Below are 27,250 nucleotides of genomic sequence, written 5' to 3'. Positions count from 1 at the left end.
AAGTTGAGGAAACTGTACAACTATTTCCTGGAATTGTTTCTTGTCCTCTATAATCGATTTTAATTTATTGCAAAATGTATCCTGCTAGAGTTTATATAACATTATTTATGCATTTAAACATTTATTTATATTCTAACACATATCTGCTTTTCTTTCTCTTCAAATCTATGCTAAAAAAATACAATATCAGAAAATGATATGAATCATCTTTTAGTTCTAAAGGCTCTTTAACATTTTCTTTGGGGCTGTGAGAAACCAGGATATGGCACAGCAATGAAGACCCTCCTTTCTTCAAATACTATGTTCTTAGCAGCCATTGATTTAAAAAAAAACTATAGAAAGGCCTCTGTTCATCGAAGAGTGAAAACTATGCTTTGATTTCTCCCCTACATGTCTAATATTGGTGGAAAATTATAAATTATGTTCCAGAGCATGAACTCTTCCCTTATGCTTAGAACAGAATTACTGTACATTTCATATGTTTTGAAGGTAAAAATTTCCCCAATTATAAAAGGCAGCTTTGCAGATATAGGAATTTTAGTACATTAAGCCAACTGTCTTCTATTGTGAGCATCACTAAGGAAAGAGTACAGTGCAGAATGGAATAGGTGCAATAAGCCTATATTTGTCACAGGCAGGTGGAACTCTTACACTGAGCAATCTGCAAGGATCAATATAATTTTGCATTTGGCATCAGGCAATGATAACCACAGCAGCTGAATTCCCATATCCAGATCTCATTAAACATAAATATACTATGCATTTGCTTGCCTCTATTCAATATGAGTTTGAATGCTTGGGTGGGAGAGGAGAAACAGGTGGAAAAACAGCATTGGCAAATATAAGCATTACTAGGAGAGGTTCTGAAAAATGTTTATTTTGTTAGTATGCCCAAAGCTTATGGCAGGGGGCAGTACCTAGCCAATGTTCAAAAGGCTAAGCATTGTCAAACCTGTTTAGGATAGGTGTGCAAAGAAGCTACTAGGGCACATTCTGGAAGAAGGCTATGTCAAACTATTCCATGTTATTGCCAAGAAAATACATGGCAGTGTCCACAAAATCACAAGGAGTCAAGCTCAGTTTGAGAGGAGCTTCATTTATGTATATTTATTTATTTACCACATTTCTTCACCACCCATCTTGACAAATGACTCTGGGCGGTTATATCCAAAGTCATATACTTCAGATTGCAGCATAAGCCTACAGAACCTTCTGTATCTCTTTAGACTACTTGCTTCCCTCATGAGGACTTCTCTTGTAAAACTGGAACATTGGTTTTACACTGGACAAGTAGTTTCAACAGAAAAAAATGACAGCCCCCCACAAGGCATTGTAATTTAAAAGGAAGTAACAAGAAAACACTGATACAACTGAGCACTGTGTACAATTTAATTTTTAGTAACCAGGTAACAGCCAACCTGACAAAGAAATTGCATTACTTATGCTTATGAGTTGATCAGTGTATAATTTAAGTATGCCTTATACCTATAACCCATGGTTTACAAACCATGGCAGCTGGGTTTAAACAACTATGCCAGAAACAAGTAATCACTGCACCAATCACTGAGTCACACTACTGGGCCATCTGGCTTTCAGTCAAGTCTTTCTTTTAAGCCTTCCCTGAACAACAGTTAAATATGGAAATGTCTACAAGTTTTGTTTTCTTTATTCAATTTATAGTCGTAGACTAAATGATACAAACCAAAGAGAAAAACAAAGAATATACCTAACAAATGATGCATAGTTATAAAGCCAGACAACAGGAAGAGCTAAAATTCTTATCCAGGAACAGAATATTTATCTTGTTGGGTCAACATTTAACTTCTGATCTTGAGAGCATATGCTGCACTTGAAGAACATAATCTGGCCACTGCCAAAGATGTGAAATCATAGTGATCAGCCAGATACAGTTGAATATAGAAACAGTCTGTGCATCCTGGAAACTCTACTAATATACTCCTGAGCTCTGCTTTCAACAAAGGAGTTTACCTGTGCCATCCCTGGCTTCAGGATGCATTCGTAGGTTAGTGTCCCATTACTATTGGCATTATCATTTTGCATACAGTACTAGAACCAAACTAGTTGTTCCTGTATCAAAAATTTTGGAGGCAATTCTTTAAAATGCTATAATAAATACATCAATAAGTTTAAGATGCCTCACACCTTTTGTGAGTGTAATAATAGCTTTATTACTGCATTTATTGAGAGCCTGTTTGGTATAGTGGTTAAGGCATGAGGCTAGAAACCGGGAGACCGTGAGTTCTAGTCCCACCTGAGGCACAAAGCCGGCTGGATGACCTTGGGCCAGTCTCTCTCTCTCAGCCCTAGGAAGCAGGCAATACAACCCAATTCTGAAATCTTGCCAAGAAAACTGCAGGAACTTGTCCAGGTAGTTGCCAGAGTCAACACAGACTTGAAGGCATACACTAAACAAGTATTTATTATAGAAATATAATATATATTTATTATAGTAATATATTTTTATTATTACATGGCAGAGTTTAACCCAGAAATATATTTATATGTCATTTTTCTAAAAAAATATATTACAATACATGCTTATTTGGTAGCTTTGAGATAAGAATAATAAACTTAACCTTAAGAATATGTCCGTTTCCAATGGTCTGCATATTTTCCACATCAGGAGGACAAGATGAAATTAAACCTACTGTAATTTGCTGTTGGCTTGGTTTCGGTTCAGATATACCAGCAGCTTTTTTCCTTTGAGCCGCAATTTGAGATAAAACACTATCCGCACTGCCACCTTAAAAACAATTAGAAAGATTTTTAAAATTCTAACATATCACACTTTATTCTTCTAATCTGAAAAAAAAAACGATGTTTTAATAAGTAGCATTAAAACCAGCTGTTTAACAAAAGTGTTTCTTTTTAAATTTAAGATCAATTATTTTTAAAGATGTAACTGTGATGTAATATTTGATATGGTAATGGCAACTCAGTTGTGCATACATGCACAGGAGATGGATTTTAGCAATTGTCTAACAATTTGTCACAAGCCAAGCAGAATTTACAGGTCCAAATGCAAGATGGATTCAAGTCCAGGACAGAAATACCAGGTTTGGGAGACAAGAGTGAGTGGGATAATATTAAAGGTGAGTAAGGCTTGAAGAGAAGGTAATCAGCAGCTACCAGGGCACACAGAAACAAAGGTTTTTAAAAAGGTAAATATAATTCATGGATGCAAGTTGCTCTAGATAAAAGGCCAACCTCTTCTTTTTCCCTATTCATTAAATGATACAATGTCATCTTGCATTTATCAAGTCACTTGATAGCCAGCCTAGTGGACTGGCAGAAGGAAAAACTGATTGTTCTCTGTGGCCTGCTTAGTTTCCATTTTACTGTCACAAGCAACACACAAGCACTGCAGGCTAGAGAAGGAAAGATGGGATGGAGCTTCTGTCATCCATAGCTGTCTCCTGATCCCAGGAAAAAATATGTTTCATTTAAGCCTCTGCAGTCAAATGCTACATGTGCACCTCCATATACTTCAAAGCCTTTTCTGGCCTTCATGTCCAAAGCACCGCATAGCCTATCTCATATAATTATTTCTAAATTTGTATTTCTTTACATTTAAAATGTATAGACACCTGATTTATTATGCAGTTCTCCACCATGCCGGCTAACTCCTCCTATGCTGCTGGATCCACCAGAAGAATGAGGCGAATGGTTGAAATTACTTGAATTGCTGGGAGTAGGAGGTCTTCTTGCAAAAGTGGACAATTTAATTGGTCTACTACTTCTACTTAAGGATGTCTGGAAAAAAGTACAGTTTTAAACAGTTTTTTCTACTAATATTTGTAAAATAAATTAATGTGCATATAGATTCAAGCATTCAACAAAACAAAATGAGTGAACTGCAGAATAATAAAGACAAGTGACATAACATATACATTCATGAACCTAGTTTTTGGATAACACTGAGAGACAAAGCAGCATGATAGTTAAGAATTTTTAAGTTAGACCTTGGACAAATGCCAAACCATTTAAAAAGTTGTTTGGGGACTGATGGTGAAATCTTCCTCAATGAAAACTGTAAATGGATGACCAAATGCAAGTGTCCTTTGCAGATATAATAGAAATATTGTTTCAAAAGCTCTAAAGATGCTTATATCTCTCTCTCCCTCCCTCCCCCCTCTCTATATAGACAGAGATCCAGTTATAACAAATAATTAAACAAAACCCTCCAAAAAAATTTTAAAAACCATTTTTACATGCTGTGTGGAAACAAAAAGTTTTTCACCTCCTTAGAAATAAACTGGATATATCTAATTACTTATTTTGTGATTCCTGTTTTCTGGAGTTTTTTAAAGACAACAGCTACGCAATATCTTACATTTTTTTTCTCAGAAATAAACCTGATTGGATTTAATAGTACTTCTATTTAACTGAGTGTAGTTTTGCAGTCTAAATTTCTGCACATATTTTATTAATCACAAGAGTAACTATTTTAAAAGAATCCAAGACTATAACAACTGAATGTTATATGGGTGTTCTTCTATACATGTATATTACTTCTACTATCTTTGCTTTCTTTTTACATTGTTGTACAACCTCTAGAATTGTAACATTGGGGCATTTAACAAATATGGTTAGTAAATAAATTAATGTTGAAAATAAAGTATAGGGAAACTTCAAAACACCAATTTTGATTTATATCGATTTATATATATACAAAACACTAAATTTAATTTATAGATGAATAAACAACATGTTTAAACAACCCAGAAATCTGACTATTAAAAAATTAAATAAAAACAAATCTGTCTCTTACTTTGTCAGCACTATTGTCAATACTTGTAGCTCTGTGAGGAAGGCCAAGTCTTGTTTGTTCTTTGCTACCATCTTTGTTCTGTGTTCTATCAGAATTCCACAACTCAAAACTTGAAGGTGGCAAGAAAGGTGGAATAACAGCTTTTAATTTGTCATTGGGCAGCCGTGTAAATGGAGCCCCACTTCTTAACTGACCAGAAGAAACAAAAAGCAACAAAAATCACAACAGGTGAGATCTTTGAGCATTGGGAACTGGATTTCTCCTAGTACAAGTTACAATCACTACAGATTCTAATCCTTGCCATTATACTTTTGTAGCTCCTCCCATTTAAGGTCCCCATGCTGTCACTGTTAGGACACTTCCTAACTAAAAATTTCTGAAGCAATTTTTCATATATTGATAGAAAACATATCTGTCAGATTGAAAGGGCCATCTGACTCTCTAGCAAACAATTTTTGACCTAGTACGTGGTAATTCAAGGAACAACAGCATTCTTTCATGATCTACAGCCATAAGCCAGGTTGCTTCCTTAACAGTATCACAGTGCACAGTTCGAGGAAATACTTTAGCAAACCGCACTAACTGTTCCAATCCAAACAATCTGCAGCATACAATTGCTTCTTAGTCTAATTACAGAAAAGAATACTATATTTTATATAGCTCTTCAACAAAATGGTGTAGCTGCTATTTCATTGTTGGAATAATAGCAGATATGAAGAAACCGCTAGTCCTGTTGAAACGTTAACTTAATATGTTCAATGCAAGGAATGGTGACCAGTCCCTCTTCTCCCTCTCCTATTCTACTGCTATAAGTAAAGAAGTAGTCTCCATGATTACATCATGACCAACAATAATGGGGAACCTTCTCATACACACAGAGGACTTCATGTGAGCTGGTACCTGCCACTATTGGATATAGTGCTAGGCTGTAAGCATGTACGGTCTCCTCACATACATAAACAGTGTACAGGTACTCCTTGTTTAGTGACTGCCTCATTTAGCGACTGTTTGCAGTTATGATGGTGATGAAAAAGTAACTTGCAACCAGTCCTCCCATTTATGACCTTTGCAGGTCTGTAAAGCAAAGGAAAGCTGAAGTAAGATCATAAGCACACTCATAGTTTCACCGCAACCGCTTCGCTTAACGATTGAGTTGCAGGTCCCAATTGTGGTCACTAAACAAGGACTACCTATAACTAGGTATAGAGGGGTATGGAGACAGGCTTGAAGAAGGAATGCAAGGGCAGTTACTAAACACCAGCTTAGATCTGAAAGAGAGGTAGGGGTGAGAAAGAAGTTCAAGATTGTCCCACCTTGATTCTCTCGGGTATAAGATGGGGAGAGAGAAACTCTGTGGAGCTTTCAACATTCTGTTGCTATACTCTGCATTAATAAAGTTCCAGCAGTCACTGTGGAGTCTGTTTTCTTACCTGGCATACCTCAAAGGACTGACACTTTGACGGGAGGGGATGTTCAGTGTTCTTCTGGACTGAGCACACAAAGGTAATGCCTGAACAAGGCTACTGATTCCTTTTTGCACAAGAGTTGCTGGGCAATCTGCCAACATTTCATATGTTGTAGTAGATGTATAAGCTGACTTACCACTGTGGTCAAAAACTTATCATCCTTTCCAGCCTTTGCACTGTGGATAACTGAAGGGAAAACATATCCACACCAATGTTAATTGTGCCACTGTAAACTTACAAAATGATTTTTTTCAAAAAAGTAGCATATATTATATGCCACCACAATTTCTCCCAGCAATATAATGGCTCACTTCAATTCAGAGTACAATTTGCTGCATTCTATGAATTCTTGTGTTCCATTATTATTTTTAGATATTAAAAATATCATTTAGAGCAATAAACAAAGAGAAATTTTCTTTCCATCTCTATTGCTTTTAAAACTATATAGTTACTATAGATATACCCTGATCTTACATGGGATTTTCAACCTCATCCAAACAAGGAACTAACAGGATCCATGCTTACTGGAGTATCATATGCTATTAAGCCACTCACAGACCCTTCAGTCTCCAATATCTAAATTACTCTTGTACTCTTTCTTGAGTTCAGGAAAGGATAGGATAAGGATACCATTTCTGGGTTGCAAAAATCAAGAGGACAACTAGAACTAGAAGGCAGCAAATAATTAGAGTTTTCTGTATGTCTTTGCTGCTACCTAATGCTTATCTAAATCTCTGCATCCCAAGAAGTTTGCTCTGAATCCCCACTTTTTCTCATAGCTGAAACACTGACAACTTCCTTGACTTTGCTTTGATGAAATAGAGAACAACCCAAAGTTCCATGTTTATTTCATCAAACAATTTGAACTGGTTCGTCAGAACTTTCGGACTGCCATGTTTTCTTTTGAATGTGAAATAAAGCACATTTTCTGTTTTGTCCATACCCTTTCAAAAGGCTGTAATCCTCTGAGAGGCAACACAGAGAATCTAGTTTCTATTGTTTATGCTAGTTCCTTGGTTTCTGTTAACGAAACCTTTCAAGGTAAGAAATAGGTTAGGTCTCCCTAGGCTGACAAACCTGTGTCCAAGTTGCATTACGTGGATTGCAAATGTAATTCAGGAATTACATTACTGAATGCTTTTTATTTTATGTAACCCCTTCTTCCTGACATTTCCTACCCATCAGAAATATTATTGGAGGAACATTCAATTTGGGGGGCTATGCTTGCAGTAGAAAATGGATAGCAGCCCAAGAGGAGAGTTACCCTTCCTTTCCCTCTTTCCAAAAACACAGTTCACAAGAATGAAAGCTGGTTTTGGTGAGACCAAAGGCCCTGTGGTAAGACCTTGGACTTTATCTAGTCCAGTGTTTCTCAACCATGGCAACTTGAAGATGAAGGTTGAGAAACACTGATCTACTCTATCAGCCTGATGCAGTGAAAACCTATGGCAACTTTTTAACATGTTTTTATATAAACATTGAAGCTACATAAAACATTTGAAAGGGGCACCTCAAGAGCATGCTAATACAAGCAAACCACCCATCCTAGAAGTTTTAAAGCAGCATGTTCTCTGGAAGGTCTGTCCAACTGATCTGAAAACTGTTCTTAGTTATTTGTACATGGACCTGTGTTAAATGGAGCGGCTGTCCGTGCAGCTGTACACACACACACACACACAGAGAAAGCTGGAGCAACCTTTGAAGCAACTGTGCAAGCTTTCCAGAGGCTGCAGCTGCTGTAATGCTTTGAGAAAGGGGGATGTGCTTGTGCTAAAATGCTTTGTGGGGTGTCCCTTTCAAATGCTTTGCAAAGCCTTATCAAGTACAACAAAACCTGTAAAAAAGATTCCAAAATCTTCCCATAAATCTAAACTTGAAATCTGTTGGATTATGCGAGCGGGTATACACACACACACATACAGATGTAAATATTTAACATTTGTTACCATTAGACTTGCTTTTTATTGCCCAAGCTGTAGTGCCATCATGATTTACAGAGTTATCATTTTGTAATGCAGCCTTCATTGTACAGTCAAATGGAGATTTTGATTCTTCTGGAAAAGGTACAGATTGATTCAAGGAAAATCCATGATTTAAGGTTTGGGTCATCTTCAGTTTGCGAAATCTATTGGACATTCTGTTCCACCATGACTAGAAAAGAAAATGTAATTATGTTGTTTTCCTTAGACATATAATATGGCTGATAAATAATTAGGGAAATGATTTGAAATGAATTAGTATTAATTTTAAGAAACCTAGAGAAACTTCGAATGCATCCCTCTGTCCTTTTTTCAATCTCTTCCTTTGGCTAAGCTCATGTGAATGAAAAGGCTGTATCTAGGAGCCAGAGGCAATTAAACAATGATATTCTCTGCAGCAGCTCCTGCCCTTTGGAACACTCTTCCCCCAGAAGTGAGGTTGGCCTCCTCTCTTCTGGACTTCAGGAAACTGCTGAAGACCTGGTTTTGTCACCATGCCTGGAGTGGGGAGAGGAGGAGCCACTCTTGGGGATGGTTGGTTCCCTGGTCCTGCTGGGACCGGTTCCAGTCCCCTTTGGGTGGAATTAGATCTGCCATCACTTGGATTTTATTATATTTTATATGTATATTTATTGATATTATTCTGATTTTATTGTATTTTATACTGTTTTATTGTGAACCGCCCAGGGTCCCCCGAGTGGGGGAGATGGGCAGTAATAAAAATATGACTGATAGATAGATAGATAGATAGATAGATAGATAGATAGATAGATGGAAATATTACTGGGGAAAAGTCCAAGACTGTCCCCCAAACTGACAGAATGGAAAGTAGCTGGAGCCTGCTGGTAGATTCCAAAGTCTAAACAAAGTCTCACTGAGAATGCAAGTATATTATTTGTATACCTTCAATCCTCCCTTGTCATCCGGCAACAATGGAATATCTACCGACTGCTTGTTTCTGGAAAAGGGCACAGTTACTTTGCTGTTCTGCTTATTCTTTTCCTGCATGCAGGCTGAGGCCAACAACCGCACAAGTTCTGCATCTGTAAAATTCACACACAGTGACCTTGGTAAAGTGTTTCTACTCTAAATGTATTAGTAAAGACAAAATTCTTATCTTATAATGAACAGCACAATATACAAGATAAGCACACAGAAGTACCTGGGTCATTCAGCAGCATTATCAGGTCAAAGGCTGTATATCCGTTTTTAGCACGCAGGTTGACATCAGCTCCTTGATTTAATAAATACTTAACAACTTCTTTATTTCTTTAAATAAAACAGAACAAAAGCTACATACATATATTAAAGACAGATTATATTAGAAGAGGTTACTAGAAAGACATGAACTCTGCCTACTCCTGACCTCTAATCTCTCTTAAACAGTTGTTTATTTCTGTTTTTTATAGCTGGTTCTTGCACTAAAAATCTCTATAGTAGCAAAGAAATCCAGCTACATACTAAATATCACATCTGTATTTCAACCCAGTTATCATCAATACTTCTAGGGCTTGTTCAACATATTGCTTGTCCGAACTGATATTTGTATGTTTCTTACAGTGATTTTCTGTTTATAGTTCTATCTATTTTGCAGTTACCCACCATCACAATGAATTCTACTTATCAGAAATATCAGCCTAGCTGCTATTTACAAGACTACTTATAACTCCAGTAACAAAGGTTCTATGCTGCCTTCTTGCACTTTTATACAATGCAACTTGGCTTGGCCTAAACAGCTTGGTAGCTGATGCCTATGTTCACCTGACATACTTATCCTTGATTGACTGAATTATGGTTTTCCAATTAACTCAATTTTCAAGCTTCACACAACAGAAAAACTAACCATACAGGCTGGATTCATACAGCACATTAGACTAAAAGCAGCTGGCTGATTTGCGATTGTGTCATACAAATTCAGCCACTACAATCCTTAGCAATTACCTTTAGTGTGTTTGTATAAAGAAATAAATAAAACAAGAACCACTGGAACAGGAACAATTTCCTTGTATGTTATCTGGTTTTGCCTAATTGTAAAACTGATCCAACATTATCAGAAAATGGGCAGAAAAACATTCTCTAAGTAAAGGTGATAGACTTGCCTGAAGGTTGTAACATAAATAATAATGTTGTCTACAAATTCTTCCATGGAGAATGGAAGAAAATGTGGTACTTCATACATATGGCTCTGCAGCTATTAGCTATAGAATAACTTAACTTACATCTCACTAAATCATGATTTAATGATAGAATTAAGAATAAGCCACATCATAGCTTAGTACAATGTATGTGTGAGAATTATCAGGAGGTCAACTCAGCATTGTCTCATAAGCATAAAAAGGGGTTTTCTCTAGTAAATGCATCTCTATTGTGCTTGTGGGATGTCACATGGATCACCTGATTTCCATTTCCTTCTTCTTCTTGAGTTTGGGGATTAATGATCTCTATTACCTTTTGGCACACCTGCAAGTAGGTGGTGCTGCGGAATGCAGCTCTCGTCCTTTCATCTCGCTTGCAAGCAGACATTTCTCTTTCCATAGAAATGTGTCTACAAAGAACCAGTGATGAGTAAGTGCTTTCTACTGTGAAGCTAATTGTATCCAGATCTACTGAATAAATGTAAGCTACCTTTTTTCCCCCTCTTCATCTAACTACTGTGTGAAGACTGAATTCTTTTCTGAATGAAATTAAGCTTAATGTGCAAGTTTCTTTTTGGTTCACACTTCTACTTTGCAAGATCATTGTTAGCTGCTTGGAGTTCTTTTATTAACCTTTAAAAACTCCGTCAGTATGAACCAAACTAACTCTGTGTGTTTATGATATTGGGTGGTGGTAGTCGTAAAGGGATTATAGTTTCATCCCAGGAGATCTGCAGGGGGGCAGTCAAAAAGGCAACAGTAATTTTAAGGAAAAAAGAAAACCTCTCTCAAATCACATTAGCAAAATAATTTTTTTTACCCATGATATGTGGCTTGCATTAATGCTGTCCAGCCATGAACATTATCTTGTTTGTCAATCTCTACGTTTCTTGAAACAAGTAGTTGTATAAGGGGCAACTGTCCAGTTACACCTGCAATCATCAGGGGAGAAGCACCATCATCATTAATGACATTGGACTGTGCTGGGTCTTCATCAATAATCTCTTTCACCAGCTGAAAATTTCCTGTGGAGAGAATAACACTGACTTGAACCATTCAAAAGGAAATATAGTGTTAATTCTAGTTCTATTATTTGCTATTAATTGATCTTCTACTGCTATTATTAATCTTTATATAGGTGGGTCCCGCACAATTTGAGAACTTACTGTTTGAATAGAAGAGGGCTTGTGAAAGAATCAACCCTGAATTTTGATAAGGACTGTGAATGCTGGCAGTATGGACTACTCTGAGCCTAAGGTCCTCTTGCTGGCATTGATAGCCCTGTTCAGATCCTACAGGCAGACAGAGCAGCCTAGGAAAGAGGGCAGAAGTTACAGGGGTCTAAAAAAGTCAGAGGTAAGAGCCAAAGAAAAAGAGAGATGGATTGAACAAAGAAATGGAATAGTCTGTATGAATGAGGGAAAAAAGCAGAAGTCTAGAGGAAGATAGAGGAGGGAAAGAAACTAATGGAATGGAAGGACAGAAAGAAGAATTATACATAACAAGGAGCTACCAAACTTGGTAGCCAAAGTTCATATAAAGATCTGAAATCTTTGGTTGCAAATCACTAGTAGAAGAACCAGATCACAGATGTATTAAAAACCATATGTATTAAAACTATTAAGCTCTTACCCATTTTTAAAGCATGGAAGATATCAGGTTGTCTCTTCTGCTTATCTGGTGAGGGAGAAGACAGATACATATCACATAGCTATTACTTGTGGAAACACTACAGAAAATACATTAGTACCAATATTTTAAATAAACTGATTTACTTGAAAATTTGTATTTCAATTTCTCAATTGCCAAAGACAAAAGCAGTGAAAACATTTGGATAGTAGCTATTAAAGATAGTAGTGAAGATCTAGTGAAGACAAACTCCTTCCTTTACTTAGGATGCCATCTGCAAAGAGACAGCAGCATTAATGAGGTAGTGCACGCAAGGGTGAATGCAACATGGCTGCAGTGGAAGGAGATCACCAGAATGCTCTGTGATAGGTGTATGCCAATTCACCTAAAATCAAAAGTGTATAAAAGGATGGTCTGCCCAGTAGCACTATATGGTGCTGAGTGCTGGCAACCACCAAAAGTGCTGAGTGCCCTTTACATGCCATGGAGATGCACATGCTCTTTTGGTCATTAGGTGTTTCCCTTCATGACCACATCAGCAATGATACAGTCTGGCAGCAGATGGGCACTGAACCAATAACAGAGAAAATGTGGGAAAAACACCTACAGTGGTATGGCCATATTCTACAAGCAGCACCCCACACCATCTCCTGCACCGCCTACTTCAACATTGATAGCAAATGCCCGCGCAGAAGACCGAAGCAAAGGTGACAGGACACAATTAACACGGACATGAAAATCAGCCAGTTGGACCTGGCTCCTGCATTTGATCGCATGAAATGGCATTCGTTGATTTGAAAAGTAGACCTTGCACCTGCAGGAAACTGCTAGGATGAAGAAGATACAAGGTTGCTTATTCCTGAGGACTACCGAAGATACCAAAGTCCCATCTGAATGTCTGCACTTGTGGCATTTTCAGCCTCAGAAACCCCTAATCTACAAGTGGTTATTAAATCCTATTATACAAAAAACTGCAATTAATCTTTATAATTTTCTATTGGTGATAAATCAATATGATATGCAAACTTCAATGTTCAAATAGAATATAAAATCATAGATTTCTGTTTTGCCTAGGCAATGGGATATCAACAACTTCAACAGATCCTAGATTGTGTCTTACTAAACAAAAATAATATTTAGACTTATTGGACTCCATTTCATTTACATAGAAAAGGCTTTAGTAGATTGTGATGTTGGTGGAAATGCAATGACATTAATGATTCGTTTAAACGTTTGTACAGTATCCCAGAACTGTTAAATTTTGAGAGGAAGTTATTACATATATTAATTCAATTTGGGGATAAGATTTAATATTTTCAAATGTCCATATTCTTTTGAACTATATTGATATTCATCTAGACAAAAAAAATGGATTCTCTATACCCTACTTATACTGAAAAGATTTATTCTTCAGCATTGGAAAGATAAACATACGGTCCTAATTATTCCATAGTCTGCAGAGTTGATGCTATTAACTTAAAAACGAATCACTTACTGATGTAGATTAGCTACGGATGCTTATAATGAAATATGGCTATCATTAATGGAAATGCCTGAGTAGAACTCTTTTCCATGTGTGTATATATCCATGAATACATGCCTGTATGTTTTTATTATGTTTTAGTTTTATTTTTTTCTTTAAAATTTGTCTATTTTTTATTTTTATTTCTCTTTAGCTTTTGTACCCAATTAAAAATATTTTTTAAAGAGACTTCCTCAGGGACCAAGAAATTTTAAATACATTGTTCATTTCTGGGAAATTAGTAATTATTTTAAAGTGCAAAACATTGTATTAGGTTAATTAAACCACTGCAGAACCTGTTGTACAACTTTTTAGTGACAGAACAAAAGCACATTGAACCACTGAACATAGGTAAATCTGTTGCCATAGTTCATGAAATATGCAGATCCTCTGGGGAGTACAAAATGGGGACTGGGACTCATTCACGGTCTGTAGGCTGCCCATTCCTGCACCAAACCATACTTAGTTTTAGCCACTGTTTTTTGAATAAGCCACCATGGTTGGATTCAAAGTTGCATTAATCCTATAAGCTATGAATTATGAATTAGTCAATGTAGTGTTTATGGATACCAATGTTCCAACAGATACCACCTCTGGAACCCAATGTGTTTCTACGTCACCTAACTTTATTATTATTTAGATTATTCAATTCAAAATAATAATAAATATAAAACTGAAATGGATAGGAAAATACAAGCCAGTACTCTTTGAATGTACAGTACAGTATGCTGATTTGCTCAGAAAAAAATAAGGGTGAATAGGGTAATAGCGAGTAAAATGAGAGGAAGTTATGAGAGTGGAAAAGAGCAACCTCTCCAGTTTGCCTTTTTGTAACTGTAATGGCAGCCATTCTGTAAACAGGCAAACTATCCCATAGTGGCCATTTTGTGAAAAGCCCATGATATCCTCTCAAAGTTCTAATGTGTTCACTACCCCGAAATGTATGCTTATCCCTATGCTAAGATCATCACATCTCAGCATGGACTGATGTACTGTGCTAAGCCAGAATGTAGTCTGTTTGGGGGAAAGGAGGTATAGTGTAAAGCACAACCCCTACTACAGATAGTCCTTGCTTACTGACTGCCTTGTGCAGCAACTGTTTGAAGTTATGACAGTGCTAAAAATTATCTTTGCAACCAATCCTCACATTTATGACTGCATTCCACAGTCATGTGATCACCATTCATGTGCTTCGCAACCAGTTTGCAACAAGCAGAGTTAACAGAGTAATATCCTAAGTCATGGTCACATGATTTTTCACTTAGCAACTCTGTTGCTTCACTTAGCCACTGAAGGGGAAGTAAAGACGTAAGCCCATCATGGACACATGATTTTCTGCTTAGGGACTGCAGCACTTAGTGACCAAGTTGCTGGTCCCAATTTTGATAGTTAAGTGAGGACTACCAGTATGTGATTTATGGAACAGCTCAGCAAACATATAAACTGAGTAGCTTCTCTGTTTAAGCCAGAAAGCCTTCTTATATTTATTTATTTTATTTATTTATTGCTCACATTTATATGGCCGCCCATCTCACACAAGGTGACTCTGGGCAGCATACAACAGTGAGGTGAAAGCGGTGAATAAATAACAACAATCATTATAAAAAGATAAATGATTATTAAAAGAATATCACAAAATTGTAAAATCACAAAATCACAAAATACAATATAGTTTATAATTATATGCAGAGCAGTCACTTTAGAATTAAGCTGCACATGTACCGGCCTCACATATGCTAAGTCATAATGGGTCTTTTTTTGTTTCTGGCTAACTACTGTGATGCATGAATTCAATAATTAAAGTTATAAAAAATCCTAACTTAGCAAAATACATTTTACAGTATGAAATTACAATGCGGTTTGACTGTTTTTGGCATCACCCAGTCACTTTGGATTATAAATCATAATTTCCAATTTAGTACAAGGCATAAACTCAGACTATACATAAAATATGTATCATGCACTTGGGGACAGAAACAACACTGGAGATCGCATGGTAGAATTCTGTAAGACCAATGATTTATTTATTTGCAATACTTTTTTCCAACAACATAGTTGATGACTATATACAGTACATGGACCTCGCCAGATGGATTACGCAGAAATCAAATTGATTACGTTTGTGGAAGGAGAAGATGGAGAAGCTCAATACTATCAGTTACGACAAGGCCAGGAGCTGACTGCGGGACAGACCATCAACTGCTTATGTGCAAGTTCAAGCTGAAGCTAAAGGAAGTTAAAGCAAATCCAAGAGTGCCAAAGTATGATCCAGAAAACATCCCACCTGAATTTAGAGATCACCTCAAAAATAGATTTGATGCTCTAAACACTGATGATCGAAGACCAGAAGAGTTGTGGGAAGACATTAAGAACATAATATGCAAAGAAAGTGAAAGATCATTAAAAAGGCAGGAAAGAAGGAAAAGATCCAAATGGATGTCAGATGAGACTCTGGAACTTGCTCTTAAACACTGAGTAGCTAAAGCTAATGGAAGAAAGAATAAAGTAGGAGAGCTAAATAGAAAATTTCAAAGGGCAGCTCAAAAAGATAAGGAAAAATATTATGATGAAATATGCAAAGTCCTAGAGCTAGAAAATCAAAGAGGTAGAACACGATCAGCATTTCTCAAGCTGAAAGAGCTGAAGAGAAAATTCAAGCCCCGAGTTGCTATCCGTAAAGATTTTATGGGCAATACATTAAATGATGTGGGTAGTATTAAGAGAAGATGGAAGGAATATACAGAATCACTGTATAAAAAAGAATTAGTCGATGTTCAGCTATTTCAGGAGGTAGAATATGATCAAGAACCATCGGTACGGAAGGAAGAAGTTCAAGCTGCACTGAAGGCATTGGCGAAAAACAAGGCTCCAGGAACTGATGAATTGCCAATTGAAATATTTCAACAGTCAGATGCAGCAGTGGAAGCACTTATTCTTCTATGTCAAGAAGTTTGGAAGACACCTACCTGGCCAGCTGACTGGAGGAGATCCATATTCATGCCCATTCCAAAGAAAGGAGATCAAACAGAATGTGGAAATTTTCAAACAATTCGTTGATTTCACATGCTAGCAAAATTTTGCTGAAAATAATTCAACGCTTGGAGCCTTACATTGATAGAGAACTACCAGAAGCCCAGGCTGGATTTAGAAGAGGATGCGGTACGAGAGATATCATTGCTGATGTCAGATGGATCTTGGCTGAATGTAGAGAATACCAGAAAGATGTTTACTTCTGCTTCATTGATTACGCAAAGGCGTTTGACTCTGTGGACCATAACAAGTTATGGCTAGGTAAAGGTAAAGGTTTCCCTTGACGTAAAGTCCAGTCGAATCCGACTCTAGGGGGCGGTGCTCATCTCCGTTTCTAAGCCTTGGAGCCGGCGTTGTCATAGACACTTCCGGGTCATGTGGCCAGCATGACGACTCGGAACGCCGTTACCTTCCCGCCGAAGCGGTACCTATTGATCTACTCACATTTGCATGTTTTTGAACTGCTAGGTGAGCAGGAGCTGGGACGAGCAACGGGAGCTCACCCCATCACGCGGTTTCGAACCGCCGACCTTCCGATCGACAGCTCAGCGGTTTAACCCGCAGCGCCACCGCGTCCCTCAAGTTATGGCTAATGTTACAGAAAATGGGAATTCCAGAGCACTTAATTGTACTCATGCAGAACCTGTACATGGATAAAGAGGCAGTCATTAGAACAGAAAACGGTGACACCGAGTGGTTCAAAATTGGAAAAGGTGTGCGGCAAGGTTGTATACTTTCACCCTACTTATTCAATGTGTACTCGGAACAAATAATTTGAGAAGCAGGAATGTATGAAGAAGAACGGGGTATCAGAATTGGTGGAAGACTCATTAGTGACCTGCGATATGCAGACGATACAACTTTGCTTGCTGGAAGCGAAGAAAACTTGAAGTACTTGCTGATGAAGGTCAAAGATTGCAGTCAGCAATACGGACTACACCTGAATGTGAAGAAGACGAAGATTCTCACAAATGGACCAATAAACAATGTCACAATAAGTGGAGAAGAAATTGAAGTTGTCAATGATTTCATTCTACTCAGATCAACGATCAATGCCAAGGGAAATAGTAATCAAGAAATCAAATGATGTATCGCACTGGGAAAATCTGCCATCAATGACCTATCTAAAGTTTTCAGAAGTAAAGATGTCAGTCTAAAAACAAAGGTCCGTCTGACTCACGCCATGGTCTTCTCAATATGCCTGTGAAAGTTGGACATTAAAAAAGGAAGATAGAAGAACTATTGATGCATTTGAATTGTGATGTTGGCGAAGATTATTGAAAATACCATGTACTGCCAGAAAAACAAACAAATCAGTTTTAGAAGAAATACATCCAGAATGTTCCCTAGAGGTGAAGATAACTAGGCTTAGACTCTCATTCTTTGGGCACATTGTCAGGAAAGACCAATCGCTTGAAAAGGACATCATGTTTGTAAAGTTGAGGGCCAGCAGAAAAGAGGAAGACCTTCAATGTGATGGATTGATACAATTACCACAACAGTGGATGCAAACATTGGAACAGTCAGGCATACGGCACAAGACCGAACAGCATTTCATTCTGTTATACTGTACATAGGGTCGCCATGAGTCGTAAACAACTCAATGGCAACTAACAACAACAACAACCCACACTACAGGTTTTATGTTCTTTTTTAATCTGACATGACAAAGGGGAATTTTTCTAAACAGAAAAATCTGTACTCTGTATTTTCACTGAAGTAAAAAAAAATAAAAGAACAGCAACACAGTATTTTATCCGTTATGTAGCTTAGGCCTCAGTGGACTTGGCTCAGCTCACTACAGGTAGTACTCAACTTACGACCACAATAGGGACCAGAAAATTCATAGTTAAGTGGTGCGGTCATTAAGCAAGGAATCATGTGACTGCACCTAATTTTGTGACATTTTTTGCAGGGCTTGTTAAGCGAATCACCACAGTCGTTAAGTGAATTCCACAGTTCCCCATTGATTTTGCTTGTCAGAAGCTGGCTGAGAAGGTCGCAAATGATGATCATGTGACCCTGGGAAGCTGCAACTGTTTTAAGTACATGCTGGTTGCCAAGCACCCAAATTTTGATCATGTGACTGTGGGGATGCTGCGACAGTCGTAAGTGTGAGGAATGGTCACAAGTCACGTTTCTAGTGCCATTGTAACTTCAAACAGTTGCTAAACAAATGGCCATAAGTTGAGGATTACCTGTATCCTTTTTGCTGTCATCTGATTAAAAAAAAATTAATACTCAACTTCAAGGTAAAGTGAAAGCAGCTCATACCTGTCTGAGGTCTAACTGTTGTCAAAGGTGCCAGATAATCCATCATATCTTCATGTTTGAAATCAACAGATACTTCATATGGTGTTTTATGCAGAATATTCAGATGATCAGGATTGGCTCCTTTGTTCATAAGCTGTTGGGCTAAACTAACTCTTCCACTAACAGCTGCCAACATCAGGGGAGTCCAGCCCGTAGTCTTCACTGAGTAACTACAATCAGCTCCCCAGTCCAATAGAAGATGGACTACTGCCTCATGTCCATGTTGGACAGCAGTCATGAGGGGAGTGACAGCTGGCATTTCTTCTTTACTGCTGTCCAAGCTAACACTCAAGTGATCATAACTGTCAATATAAGCACCAGATTCCAGCAGCAGCTTAACCACACTGATATGGCCACCCCGGGACGCTATGGTGAGTACACTGGCTCCCAATTTATTCTGTGAATTAAGGTCAGCTCCATTTTCCAGCAAGATGCGAGCCACATTTAGATGTCCAAACCTTTGATTGGGGAAAAAGAAAAAAAAAATTACAATATCCAAGAAAATAAATATGCATTATTTAGATTTAAAAGGATTCTGCCTTACCAATGTAGAAGACTATAATAGTTCAATGACTGAATATTTGTGTACAAGGACCTCCCCAGTTTGATTCTCAGTCCAACTAGAAATACTGTGGCCAGGTTCAACATCATGCTTGCCTCAGCTTCAGCATATCTCATGCGGCATTTCATTTGAATAAATTTCTATATTACTTAAAGCTCATACAGTGTGTTCCAAAAATATGGGAATAGCAGCCTTGTATAACTGTATACATAATAACAAGAACATTTAAGAACAGCAATATTTGTGGTGTCAGGAGGCACAACTCTTTAAGCAAAGGTCAACTTTAGTTCCAAATGAACTAAAGCTTTGGAAATGTTCCAATGTTTGAAAAGCAGAGGAAGCATCAAACTTTTTTGATAGAATGATGTCTTTGGGCATTTATCTTGATAAGTGGTAACGATGGAGAAATTGGACAAACTCAAGGCCACTATCATAAAAGCAGTTTGTTCTTTCACATGCTACCGTAAATGATCCTAAAACCCTGCCCAAAGGGCTAAGGCCTGTTGTAAAACAGCAGCTCGGCTTGTGCATATTTTACTTCTGCGGTGTGAAACTACTATATGGAATGAAAAAAAGAAAAGAAACATTAAACACCGTTTTTCTTTTAACAGTGAGCAATAGTACTAGTTTATTATATTACATGTTTTATTATATTTTCAAATTTTTATTATGCTTTCTTCACTATCTCAGGATCATTTGAAACACAATGTGACTGCATGACCAGATCTGAAATTGAAACTATACCCAACAGAGCTGCAATAGTTTTGGCTTTCAGTGTCAAACCAGATGATGCAGCAGCAGAGTTTCTATGTTTTTATTTACAACACTTAAGTACCCTGGGAGTTTCATTAAGGCACAGCATGCATAGATGGGAAGTGTGCTGAATCCTCCTTCAGCCTCTGATTCCTCTCCAAAATTGCTTCTCATTTGCTATTTTTGTCTACTCTCAGACTAGCAGAAGAGAAAATGGCTGGAAAGAAATGATCTCAGGACAAAATGCAAACTATATAAGGATCCAGAATCCTCTCCATGCCACTGAATCTGAGATTTAAATGCCTCCCTCTAATGCTTTATAAGAAACTAAAATAAGACACAAATCTACTGAATGTTGCAATAGATCCTCAGTGGTGTTTCAATCTGCTTTGCTCATACATTATGTTCAGGCAATATACCTAAAATATAAAATCTTGTATCTGCTTGATATCTAAAGTGACAATTAGAAGTCTATAGTGACTTCTGTCACTTTAGATATTGATGATATGAAGATATATAAGTTGGTTTACATGTGATTGCGTCACTGCATTGTTGCATTTGTATACTACATTTCACCTGTTTTTTTACCGTACTAAGAAAACACAAGCAATAAAAAAAAAACAGAACATGTAACAGTAGAATAAAACTGTACAACAGGCGCAGAAGAAACCAAAGACCTAGGAAAATCCAGTTGAAAAGGCAAAGGAGAGTGGTCTGGAAACTACGCAAAAAGCCAAGATCCTCCTTCGGCTGGGGAAAGAGCGGCTTGTGGGGAGTCCCCATCAGCTGCTCCACCCGTTCTTTTATCCCGAGCTTGAGCTGTAGGCAGCACGCTCGAGCCACGCAGCCAGCGCAGCCAAGCCCGGACCGCCGAGCTGAGGCCACCCCCCTTCCTCCCGCCGCGCTAACCTGGCTGCTTGCATGAGCGGGCTCCAGCCGCAGTGGTTCCGGCTCTGCACCGAGGCCCCCCGCCTCAGCAGGAAGCCCACCAGCTCTTCGTGTCCCCCGGCCGCTGCGAACTGCAGGCCGGTGTTGCCCGCCTCGTCCGTGCAGTCCACTGGCACCGAGCCGGGAAGAATGTCCGCCGCAGCCCCAACCCCACCTCCGCTGGCCGAGCCGCTCCCAGCCTCTGCCGCTGCTTCTTCAGCGGCCCCGGCGGTTGGCGAAGGTCCCACTAGTAATCGTCGGGCGCACTCGCAGTCTCCCTGATCACAAGCGCGAAGCAGCAACTGGACACCAGCGGGCACCCCGCACTCCCCCATCGGCGGACTTGGCCCCCTTCCGAACCCGTCTGTTGTCTTCCTCCGCTCCGCCCGTGGGGAGGAGGAGGGAGGAATCCGGACGAAGCTCCTGCGCTGCTGAGGCCTTCGGCAGGGGGGGAGAGACAAGGGTGGTTTCAATTAATATGGGAAAGGGGATTAGCCTAGGAAGCCTTCTGCTTGCAACACAGCCCTCCTCCCTACTTCAGGCACGTAGTGCCAATGCTAATAACAACTTTCCTTCTCCCCCGCTGTGTCCTCCTACAAAACAGGGTAGAAAATTTTACACTCCTCAGATTATTACGTGAATGGTACATATTTCGGTTTTTTAAAGTAGTTCTTGTAAAATATTTGAACAGATTGCTCTGCAAGGGTAACGGGACTCTCCCACATCTATGATATCATTGTTTTTAAGCACAGCATGCATAGTCTTCACATAAAAAGGTAAACATATTCTTCCAGTCTCTTGACTTTGATTTTAGCAATGTTTTTGATAAGGGTCCCACATGTTTTCACCAACAAGCTGTTAAAATTTGGTTTGGATGGCACTATCATAAGGAAGGCTCACAACTGGCTGGCCCATAGCATTCAGAAATTCAGCAGGAAGACAGAATAGGATTGCAGTCCAAGCTGGACAGGTTGGAAGGCCGGCTGATAGGAAAATAGATACCAGTCAACAAGGAGCATGTAAGTTATTAGAGAGGGAAAATGTAGGGCGCACATATAAGATGGGGAATTTATGGCTTGGAAGAACTATATTAGAGAAGGACTTGGCCATTGAGAATAAGCTGAACATGAACCAGCAGTGTGAGATACCTGCTAGATGGGCTAACACCATTTAGGGCTGCATCAGAAACAGCACTATATCAAATATGTGTGAATAGGTTCAGAGAAAGACAACAAAAATGACAGTACTTTGAGGTCATGCCCTATGAAGCCAAGCTGAAAGATCTTAAGATGTTCTGTCTGGAGAAAAGAAGACTGTGGAGGAGCCAAGATATCTGTTCAGGTACAGAAAAGGATGCCATATAAAATATGCTCAGTTAACTATTTCCCATTGCCACATAAACTAGGACCAAAAATAATGAGTATAAGCTGCAGATACCAAGATGAGGGCCATATAAAAGATCTATCAATGGAAACCATGTCTTCAAAGATTCACTAAGGAAAGCAATTAGTACTTGATTTCTTGGCAGGGGTGGGCAGAATAAAGCAGCAGGGAATCCACCAATCAGAAGCTGTGGTAACCACCCTCTGGAAAGAACATCTGGCAACTGAGAGAAAAAAATGGGTTGAAATCTGGACAGCAATTTCTTTAGGTAGTTTCATTTCCAGCCAGATTCAGCACAGGAGACAAGCAGCTTAAGGCAGAGACCTCAGGATAAGTGTCTCACGGACCTTATTAATTCTAAGCTATTGAATAGATGGTAAATGAAGGTAATCACAATCTTTTTATTTTAATTATTAATGATAAAGGAGAAATTTCCTAGCTATTGTCCCTTGAAGAGCTTTCTGTTTTGTGTGCTGTTAATATTTGTTTCATGAAAATCTGTTTTTTAAACAGCTTTAGTATTGTTTAGGGCAGGGGTTCCCAAGCCCCGGGGCCGCTGACTGCTGCCGGTCCGTGGCCTGTTAGGAACTGGGCTGCACAGCAGGAGGTGAGTGGTGGGCGAGCCAATTTACAGCCTGAGTACTTACAGCTGCTCCCCATCACTCGCATTACCGCCTGAGCTCCGCCTCCTGTCAGAGAAAGCAAGTCCATTGGCTGCTATCTCCAAACGGCGCAAAGAAAAAATAATAAAAGGTCAGGAAAAAGAGGAAGCACTTGAATCATCCCAAAACAATCCCCCCCGGTCCATGGAAAAATTGTCTTCCATGAAACCAGTCGCTGGTGCCAAAAAGGTTGGGAACCACTGGTTTAGGGTTTTTTTTTTAAAAAAATTTTTTAATCCCACCTTCATTATTTCTATAAATAACCCAAAGCGGGAAACATACTTACATACTTTCTTCCTATTTTCCCAACAACAGCAACCCTGTGAGGTGAGTTGGGCTGAGAGAGTGATCAGCCCAAAGTTACCCAGCTGGATTCATATCTAAGGTGAAACTAGAACTCTCTGTCTCCTGATTTCTAGCCTGGTACCTTAATCACTAGACCAACCTGGCTATTAGTATTGTTAATAAAATTAGTATTGTTGACTTTTTGCAAGATCTGGTCTGAGGGACTATCAGTCTTTTGAGTCACTGCATCTCCATTTCAGTAACTCCACAGTGCTTTTTCAATTTCCTTTTACAATTGATCATCTCTATTTGTATGTTTCTTTAGATAAAAAAACCTCATTCTTGTTCAGTGGTTTGCTCCAAATAAGCCTAATATTTTTCTTTAAAAAAAACCTCATTCAGCCAATTTGCAATATTTGCAATGCAATACAATTTATTTTCTGCAACCATATCAAATGTTGCTGCAGTTGCTGCTAAAGCAACTGTTTTTGCAGGATTAGGCTAATATGTTTGTGCAATTTAATCTGCAAAAACAAGTACATTTAGATCTGTACACTCCAGGCCCTGCTCAATTTCTACCAAACTGGGTATATTTGCTCCTGCAGATTGCAAATTATCTCAGGCTCTGCAGGGCTTGGGCCTACATTTGTAAGTAGGGGTTCAATCTTTGTTTCTATTTGAAAAAGGAACCTGCATCAAAGATTTGGGGTTCCTTTAAATGTTTCTGCATTTTTCTCCTCTCATTCCCTCTTCTCCTTTTAGTTTCAAGGATTCCTGTCACTTTTTGTCTTCAAAGTACAAACTTTGGTTCTCTTTACATTCATGGCTCCACTTTTTATGAAGATTATGTTGTATGTAGTCCTTCAAGTTTCTCAAAAAGTACAAAAGTTTTTGTGCTTAATTTTCTCTTCCCCCTCAGTCTGGGATACTAACAATGGGGGGTGGGGGAGAGATATAAGAGCCATTTTTAAGCAGCGAAGTAGGAAGTTTTAGAAGCATATCCTAGATAGCAGAACTCAAAATTCTAACTATAATTGTAACAGCATAAAAACATAGGGTATGTACACAGGAATTCTGCTCAGCTAGATTCATAATACATGCCTGACTAAAATGTGAATATTAGTAAGTTTAGTAAGTTCTGTGAACCCAGGAAACTGAATTACTGCAGTAATTCTGTTGTGCAAATGCAGTAGATCTCAGCTATGGCAGTTTAGAAAAGTGGGGATGAAGCTGAAAAGGGAGCCAAATATAGTATAGCATATATTTTTCCCCCACCTCTTCTCCTTTAGAGGAAAAGGTGGTATTAGAAAAGACGTTTTTTTCATTCTGTCTTTGGTGGCTCCAACCCCAATCAGACTACTTCAGATTTTTTCCCCAGAGCAACCAGGGTAGCTGGTTTACTCTCTGTTAACTCTCCATTTAACCAGGGTTTCATCTGTCATTTGCCACCAGATCATCAGACAAATTTGGGAGTAGCAGGAGACTCATTCAAGTGGTGTGAATGAGGGCCATTGTGTTTTGTAAATCATGGGTTACGGTTTAGCACGGTGCATGAACTGAGTAAATTTGCTGTCAGTATACTGTTATGCAATCCACAACTTAGAATGATTCACATGGCATGTTCTGTTACACCATTTAGGTACCTGTTGAAAACTTAATTCTTCACTGAAGTCTTTTCTGGATTTTGTTGTTGCTTCTAATTTTCTTCTCCTTCCATAGACATACACACGCACATACACACACACAACCTTTTTGCTATTTGTACTTGTATTTTGTACACCACTTTGAGATGATGACATAGGAAGCAATACTTAAGATTAATACTTTTTTTTTCTGCCTTTGAGTCATTGTTGACTCCTGCAACTGCCTGGACTAGTCCTGCAGTTTTCTTGGCAAGATTTCAGAAGTGGTTTGCCCTTGCCTCCTTCCAAGGGCTGGTTGACCTTGGGCCTTGGCTTTGTATCTAAGGTGGGACTGGAACTCAGAGTTTCCTGGTTTCTAGCCTGGTGCCTTAACCACACCAAACTGGCTTCTCACTAAGATTAATACAACAAAAATAACCATGATGTGTGAACCCAGCCATGGAATGTGCAGACAGGTGCCACTGGATGGTTGCATTAAGATAGAGGAAAGGAGGCATCATGGGAAGGGGGTTAAACTCTTTCTCAAAAATCACCCATTAAAAACCCCTTCCCCTTAACATTATTGGAAAGGTCCTTCCACCCAATTTAACTGCTGGGGGGGAGAGGGAGCCGCTACCTTCCTTCCCCGGCTGACCTCTCCTGAAAAAGGTTTTCCTCCTCTATGTGGCAATTCAACCTGGACCATCTTTTATTCATCAAGGGGGGTGAGGTTTGCTAGAAGGTAAGTTTGAGGCTCAGAGATAAAAGCAAGTTCCCTTTTACCCTCGCTTTCCTCTTTGGCGACTCTCCTCCGCGGCGGGAGAAAGCAAGCGTCCCTGGGCAGGCCGCGCTGCCGCAGCTTCTCTGCTTGCCCTGCACCGCCACGTTGTAAGCCAAGGATTCGGAGGCCAGCAGCCGCTTCCGCGATTAGTTCGGGTAAAGCAGCCACGGCGGGGCGGTCCTTCTCTGCCTCACTTTTATTGCTGCTTCGGTCCGCCCCCCCTTGCCCGGGCGGACTTGTCTTGCGGGCAGCACCGAAAGGTCCTGGGCGAGGAAGTTTCTGCCCAAGTTGGGATGCGGCGTGGCCGGCGAGTCCGGGCCGGCCGAGGAGGATGGCCGCTCGTTGTGGCGCTCTTCTCGGGGCTCGGCGCGGTGGGCGTGCTGTTGCTGTGGCACTGGGATCTGCCGGGCCCGGAAAAGAGTCCAGAAGCAGCGGCGCCCCCTTCTTTGCCGCCCGAAGTAGCCCAGCGACGGTTGCGCAGACCTGTCTACGACAAGCCGCCGTTAGGCAGGGAGACCGAGGTGGGCGAGCTGGGCCGGCCGGTGCGCCTGGGGTTAAGCAAGGCCGAGCAACGCCTTCAGGAGGAGAGCGTCCAACTGCACCAGATCAACATCTACCTGAGCGACCGCATCTCCCTCCACCGCCGCCTGCCCGAGCGCCGCAACCCGCTGTGAGTGCAGAGGGCGCCAGGAGGAGGCGCCGCCGCCGCCGGGATTCCGGGGAGCGCGCGAGGGAGGACGCTTCCGTCCCCGGAGTCAGGCGCAGCTAGCAGGAGGGGGAGGGAGGCCCAAGGAGAGGGGCCGTTGTGCTTTAGTCGTGCTGTGCTTAATGCCAAGACATAGACTTGCTGGACTTACTTTAGCAGTCGTAGTCCCGGCGAAGCATCTCGGGGCACTTTTAAGATGAGTTTTCGTAGTTCGTGATTGCATTTGCAAAGGCGCTGAACTAGGGAGAGGCGCGCCCTCGAAAGGCACCCAGCGAGGTTAAGCCAAGGATTGCAAAGTAGAGCTCACCCTCTCGGGGGCATTTGGCTGGGTTCACACAGCAAGCTAACCCAACGTTAAAGATGCATTCATATAACATGCTAATCCATGTTTAACTGAAGCGTGATTTTCTTAATGAGCCTAACTGTCTGGCTATGCACAACGTACAAACACAGCGTAGGCCAGACTGTTGTGTGAACCCAGACCCTAGGAATGAAATCCAGACAGGATTGTCAAAGTAATTTCTGTAATCCGGTTACCTTCTTTTTTGCCAAAAAGCCTTTCAAAGCAGTTGACAGAGTAGTTTGACAGTTCCTATATTCAGACTTGTAATATAAAAACATAAGATGCAAAACCTCATATCATACATTCCTCAGTCCATAAATCTTCCCATATTTCATCGCTTATCTATAAATAAATTTTAAA

General features: G+C 39.7%; 2 protein-coding genes across 3 annotated transcripts in view; one reads left to right on the top strand and one right to left on the bottom strand.

Moving 5' to 3' along the window:
• Positions 1-21,507, bottom strand: part of ANKS6 (ankyrin repeat and sterile alpha motif domain containing 6) — a 29,412-nt gene extending 7,905 nt beyond the window's left edge. Inside the window, exons 1-11 of one of the 2 annotated variants that reach the window (XM_063298743.1) lie at positions 21,091-21,507; positions 18,828-19,324; positions 12,005-12,049; positions 11,193-11,397; positions 9,400-9,506; positions 9,141-9,280; positions 8,205-8,409; positions 6,395-6,444; positions 4,793-4,981; positions 3,609-3,774; positions 2,670-2,764 (exon numbers count right to left, since the gene is read on the bottom strand). In XM_063298743.1, the coding sequence (XP_063154813.1) occupies positions 2,670-2,764; positions 3,609-3,774; positions 4,793-4,981; positions 6,395-6,444; positions 8,205-8,409; positions 9,141-9,280; positions 9,400-9,506; positions 11,193-11,397; positions 12,005-12,049; positions 18,828-19,324; positions 21,091-21,443 (2,052 nt within the window). In that variant the 5' untranslated portion in view covers positions 21,444-21,507. Of the gene's footprint in view, positions 1-2,597; positions 2,765-3,608; positions 3,775-4,792; positions 4,982-6,394; positions 6,445-8,204; positions 8,410-9,140; positions 9,281-9,399; positions 9,507-11,192; positions 11,398-12,004; positions 12,050-18,827; positions 19,325-21,090 lie in introns of both variants that reach the window. The other variant, XM_063298742.1, reaches the window with a different exon arrangement.
• A 4,564-nt stretch (positions 21,508-26,071) lies between these two features.
• Positions 26,072-27,250, top strand: part of GALNT12 (polypeptide N-acetylgalactosaminyltransferase 12) — a 30,612-nt gene continuing 29,433 nt past the window's right edge. The window contains exon 1 of the mRNA XM_063298741.1: positions 26,072-26,511. Coding sequence (XP_063154811.1) covers positions 26,135-26,511 — 377 coding nt within the window. The 5' untranslated portion in view covers positions 26,072-26,134. The remainder of the gene's footprint in view (positions 26,512-27,250) is intronic.

This window comes from Candoia aspera, chromosome 3, assembly GCF_035149785.1.
Source record: "Candoia aspera isolate rCanAsp1 chromosome 3, rCanAsp1.hap2, whole genome shotgun sequence".
NCBI classification, from domain to species: Eukaryota; Metazoa; Chordata; class Lepidosauria; order Squamata; family Boidae; genus Candoia; species Candoia aspera.
Note: the sequence above shows the minus strand (reverse complement) of the source record. Positions and strands in the feature narration are given on the sequence as shown.